Below are 5,996 nucleotides of genomic sequence, written 5' to 3'. Positions count from 1 at the left end.
TATATTTACAAATACAATTAACCTATAATTATATGGACATGCATAATACAAGACACTCAAACCTAATAGATATTAACAACATGCTTTACAGTAAAGAAGATCTATCTTCTTGATCGTTTCTTGCAATTGAATTCTCCTTTATCACCATGGGTCATCATTAGAGCTTTCTCAGAGACCTTGAATGGAGTCTTATCTTCTTCTTCTGTAAATAAGCAAAGGTTTTCTTCTTCAGGTTTGGCCACTCATGCTTCTACCACTCTGAAACCGCAGTTTAAGTCACGTGACTTTTAGGGGTTTGCCATGTTGGTGATCAAAGTGAAACCATGGAATGGGTTCTCTTCTCTTTTCCACTTTTCTTTTTTTATTTTATTTTATTTTAGAGGCTCAGTAGAACCAAGTGAGTAATGTATTGAGCACTGTGAAGTCTGTGATGATCAATGACTGAAACAGTATAGTGTTGTGGTATACAAAATTTCAATGTTGAGGTGCAAATCTTGATGAGAATGGCAAGCAAGGAGATGGGTAGATAAGGGGTTTTCAGAGAATCCAACAGAGCATTTAGAACACTGAGGTGAGATATTTTAAGTGGCTGCAAATTAATAGCTACTAACTCCTCTTTGACTTTCATGGATGAACTGAAAGCTTCATTACTTCGAAAGATTTCCAAATATTGATCAGCATTAATTGATGTCTGAGGTTACTTGAATGCAGCTATACTGTTCAACTAAAATAATTTCTGGTCAAATTTATAGGTCTTAAAACCCTCTGGAATTAGAGGTAAACTTTTGACTCATGAATAAAAGTAAATAAAGAATAAATCCATGAAAATGACTGAAATTTTTCTAAAATTAAATTCAAAATTATCAATTATCTATTCCAGTACTGCAAAGGAGTTTTAATAATAAATTCAAAAGGTTTTCTTTTTTCTTTTTTGGTTCTAATTCAATTCAAAAGGTTTTCCAATTAATGCAAGCTTGCTAAAGTATCATCAATCGCCTGGGTTAGTGCAATCAAAATAACCAAACAAGGGAATTTTCAAACTATCTTTCAAGACATGAAGTGGGCCTTGATTTTGTAAACACAAAGAAGACCAAAACCATCTTTATGGAAAAGGAAAAAGCGTTGCAGCAACTAATGCAAAGCTAATAAAACAACAAGAGTTGCATCCACCATTGACGTGAAGGATATAAAACCAGGGTGCTCGTTTTTTTGTTCCAACCGGTTTATAAACCGGTGCTTTGCCTTTATTATCTTCTTTTCCTCATTTACTAGCCAAAGCTTATTTATTTCTCTGAGCAATGTCTCTCTGAGTTTCAAAATTTTTTTATAAGAAAATAAAATAGTTTCATTTATTTTTATTTCCTTTCCGTCTCCCCTTCTCTCTCTTTTCTGTTCTCTTTTTCTTTGTCTTTATGAGTTCATTTCTTTTCTCTTCATAAATGTATGCTTATATTAAGAAATAAAGAGACAGACGCACAGAAGTGTTCGTATAAATCACTTATGGAAGTTTTTCTTCACCATCAATAGTGATATGACTACGTGATTAGGCCCCAAGGTCATCAATGGCTCCTTTCCCACTCTTCTCCACGACCACCTCTCCAACCCCAGTCGTTCAAAGACCAAATATTCTTCTAAATTTCAATTTGAAGGTTAGATGAGATGGCAGAGAAAAAAGGATTCTTTCTTTTCCATAAAGGGAGAGAAATTTCCTTTCTTTGTAGAGCTATGAATTATGGATATGTTTGAACAATGAAGTCACTAAGTTTAAGTTTTCTTTTCTTATTTATTTATTTATTTATTTTAATTTTAATGAAAGGGATAAAATATATATTACTTAGAAAGATAATTAAAGTTTTGGTATCGAATCCTTGTGAATGCAAAAAATCTCTACTGGGAGACTCACCCACCACAGCCAAGTGTGCGACACGGGTCGAGCACCGGTTTATAAACCGGAGTTGAAAAAAAAGAAAAAAAGAAAGAAAGAAAGATAGTTAAAGTGTGGGACGCTTAAAAGTACTAATGTCTATATCCTTCGTATAAATAGTTAATTTTGCCGAAAGGGGACATGAGTTAATGGCCATTGTTTGTGTTTCGGAGGCCGGATTAGATCAAACATGTCTTCTAGATGGCACTAGATTGTACCATATTCCGAATAAGGTCACTAATTTATGATTAAGACCCATGCATGTTGTGAAGTCAACATAGACTCACAAAACTAATGAAGCCAAAAGCTTAAAAACCTGAAAGAAAAAACAATTTATGATTAGGACCCATGCATGTGAGCATAGATTTTTATCAAAATGGTTAAGACAAGAAGAAAAAGTATTCTAGATGAAGAAATTAAGACAAGCAGGCTAAGAACATCAACACCGGATGCTTTTTTATTAGGTCTACTACAAAGACATGTGATGATGGAGAAGTCTAAACTTCTTACCTTCACAATTATTCTTTGTTTTATGCCTACTTCCTTTCCTTGGTGTCCTACATGAGTTGCAACTTGGGTTTCTTGTGCAAATGCTTAATGGTCAAGTCATTTATAAGGAAAATGTTTCCAACATCCCATGAGGCCTTGACCCCTAGATAACCTTCATTCATCCCTTTCTAGATAGTCTATTTTGGGTGAACTATTCATTTTAGGTGGGTGGTAGGTGCATGATTAGACTCTCGAGAAACTCTAGATTTTGATCGAAACCACGCTATATCGGGCCCTTGGCTAGGATGATTGGATTGGAATATGTGAAAGAAGCCCTTTCTTCATGATCTTTCCTATGAGTTCTCGATCACCACCTTACCTCTCACTTAGAGAAAGAGGAAGAGATAGACCTATGGAAGACAGAAGCAACCTTTGAATGATATCTCACAGAATGAGGGATGAGAAATGAAAATGGCAAGTATATAAAAGAGCAGAGAATCTCCAGATGACCTAATTATCCAATCACAAAGTAACATAAAGTTTGGTCAAGACTTTATTGTTGATTTTAAGCCATCGCGAATTAAGAAGAAAAAGAAAAAAAAAATTGAAAAAATAGGCACCGTTGTGTTTCTAATTTGTTTTTTTTTTGGTAAACGAAGATTTAATTAAAAGAAGGACAAGAGTCCAAGACATCCTGAATACAAGCTTCCAGAAGCCAAGGAGAGGAAATAGGCCAAACTATCCTACTTGTCAAGGATAGGGCCCTCCTAGCTAGACCATCGGCTAAAGAATTAGCCCATCTAGAAATAAAGCGAACAGACCAAGTTGGTTCCCTACCGAGAATAAGACGAATGTCCTCCACCACACGCAGGGACTCCAATTCACAAGGGAGAAAAGGGTCTTCCACGAAGTGTATCAGCTTTTCCGAATCACTTTCAAAAATAATATTCAAAAGCCCTTTCTCCTGAGCCCAGATCAAAGCTTCTCTGAGAGCAAGCGCTTCGCCCAAGAAGATGTTGCAGCAGTCGCACGGGATCGAAACAGCCTCTTCACACTTGCCGTGAAAGTCTCTCACGATGAATCCAGATCCTGCCCTATTATCGGCAGAAGACAATGAGAAGTCCACATTAATTTTAGAGAAATTTGCAGCCGACGGTTCCCAAAACCTAGTGACAGATTGCTGGGGCTGAGAAATCACGCTCGAATGGCTCCAAAATTCTCTATATGCCTTCCATGACCGATCTACAATTTGCTCTGGGCTCCATTTATTGTTATTGAAGCACAGATCATTCCTTGCTAGCCATAGATTCCAGCAGGTAAACAATAGCAGGCTAATCGTTTCTTTCTTCATCTTCTTCTCAGGGATGTACACTTCTTTCCATCTATTCAGCAACCTCATCAGAGAATTTTGTGCATAAGCTTCGACAATTTCGGTGAGTCCCATTCCAAAACAGGTTACCCTAGCATGCTCACATTCAAATAGTATGTGATCTATAGATTCAATCTCATTATCACATCTTCTGCATCCAGGATCTGCTCGAATTTGTTTGATCAATAAATTGTCTCCTGTAGCTAGCGCCTAATTCAAAGCCTTCCAAAGGAACGATTTAATTTTTGGATAGCATTGAGCATTCCAAATTAATTTCCAAGCCCCAGGGTTCATTTCTTCCCATTTGTGGCAACGAGACGAAGAAGGAGACAATCTAGCTTGCGAGTCTCTCCAATTACAAAGCAGATGATATGCGCTTTTGACAGTGAACATGCCATTGGATGTAACTCCCCAGCTTACGGAGTCCTCCCCTGGTAAACGACTGAGTTGGATCTTTAGGATAGCTTTAATCTCTTGTTGTGTAAATATTTGCTGCAACAATTGCTTATTCCAGGTGTTTGAAGAGGGCTCAATAAGATCGGAGACCCTCGATAAGTTGCAATTCGCTGGCTTAGAAGATGAGATCTTGAATAATGGAAGACTAGGAACCCAATTTGTGTCCCAAATTGGAGTGGCAGCACCATTCCCAATGATAGACACGAGACCCATTTGAAGCACTTCCCTGCCTTTAAGAATGCTTTGCCATGCCCATGAAGTGGCTGATCCTTTACGGGCCTCCAGAAAGTTACAATTGGGGTAGTAGATAGACTTCATGAACTTAGCCCATATGGAATCAGGATTGGCCCATAGACGCCAGGCCACTTTAGCAAGAAGGGCCCAATTGTGAAGGATAGGCTCCCGCAGACCCAGACCCCCTTTCTCCTTGGACCTACAGAGTCTCGACCAAGATATCCAATGCACTTTACGTTCCTCCCCCTTCTGGACCCAGAAGAATTTTGACATGCATTTCCTTGATTCATTATGCATAGCTGTAGGAAGAAGAAAATGAGACCCCCTTTCTAATTTGTATTCTTCGCCCTTAAGTAGTTGCTAAGCCTGTTGCCCTTTTAGTTGCTTGTTGTCCTGTCCTTCGGTTTGCTTGTTTGGGCTTTGCCCCTTGTACTATTGTATTTTTTTTTCTAAAAAATATAAAAATGAATAACATAAAATGGTCATATATGATATACAAAATTGTCTACAATCATTGGACGAAGATGAAGAGTCAGAGTTTAAGTATTGTATATGATCATATGCTAACTTTTGAAAGTATATAACTATATATCATACACATACAAATGTGTAATTTTTGGGTAATTTTCATCTAGACCCTCTGAGGTTGGGTCCGAAGTCACTTTTAGTCCAATTTAAGTTTTCTTTTGCATATGGCTCCCGTGGTTTTGAAATGATTGTTTTAGGATAATTAAACAATCACCTGTTTAAAATAAATAAATAAATACAAAATAAAAAATTTAAATGCACACAACCTTCAATAATTACTTACCGGTTTTAAGTTAAAAATAATGGAAAAGAAGTTATGGCTTCAATGTGGTGTAGACAATAGGAAAAAAAAAATCAATTAAAGCATGTTGAGTACTCCAAATCTCCAATGTAATTTGATAAAATGACATTTTATATAGAAGGATAGTGAAGTAATTTTTTTTGAGAAATAATAGTTGTTGGATATTAAAAATCCACTTGTCAGAGGGTTACATGAGAAAGACCAATGCTTCCCACATAGGAGGTCGGAGTTCGAATCCCCTTGGGGCAAAGGGCAAAGCCCCACCTATATTAATTGTATAAAGCTCCCCTCAAGATTAGTCTAGGTGTGCGTAAACTGGTCCAGATGAACCTCAGATCCAAAAACAAAAAAAAAAAAAAAAATAGGTTTTTTAATTTTCATCTGGACTCCCTAAGGTTTGGTCCATGTCATTTTTAATCCAAAAAAATGGACACTTTGCATTTGCCTCCCTGAGGTATTCAATAAAATCAATTAAGGATAATTCGTAATTTTTATGACCAAAATACCCTCACATCTATTCTACCGTAAGATTTGCATATTTTCTTCACAATTAAATCTAACGGTGAAAATCAAAAGAGTGGGGTGTTTATTGGATCTGCTCATGTACTTACACCCTCTCATTACCTCTAGTTGGCCGTTAGATTTTAGACACGTGGATCATTCCAATTGGATGAACATAAATCCATCTGAAAAAA

At 36.8% G+C, this 5,996-nt stretch overlaps 1 protein-coding gene across 1 annotated transcript; it reads right to left on the bottom strand.

Moving 5' to 3' along the window:
- Positions 1-3,074: 3,074 nt before the first annotated feature.
- On the bottom strand, positions 3,075-3,857 carry LOC149007846 (uncharacterized). The gene has a single exon (XM_089167171.1). The coding sequence runs from the start codon at positions 3,855-3,857 to the stop codon at positions 3,075-3,077; it is 783 nt and encodes a 260-aa protein (XP_089023297.1).
- Between the last annotated feature and the right edge of the window lie 2,139 nt (positions 3,858-5,996).

The sequence above is a fragment of the Hakea prostrata genome, chromosome 8 (genome assembly GCF_041222555.1).
Source record: "Hakea prostrata isolate BN-2017 chromosome 8, UWA_Hpros_2, whole genome shotgun sequence".
In the NCBI taxonomy this organism is placed as follows: Eukaryota; Viridiplantae; Streptophyta; class Magnoliopsida; order Proteales; family Proteaceae; genus Hakea; species Hakea prostrata.
Note: the sequence above shows the minus strand (reverse complement) of the source record. Positions and strands in the feature narration are given on the sequence as shown.

Bases quoted from the DNA above. Each gene is read 5' to 3' on its own strand.
- LOC149007846 (XM_089167171.1), bottom strand. From the start codon at position 3,857: ATGGGACTCACCGAAATTGTCGAAGCTTATGCACAAAATTCTCTGATG.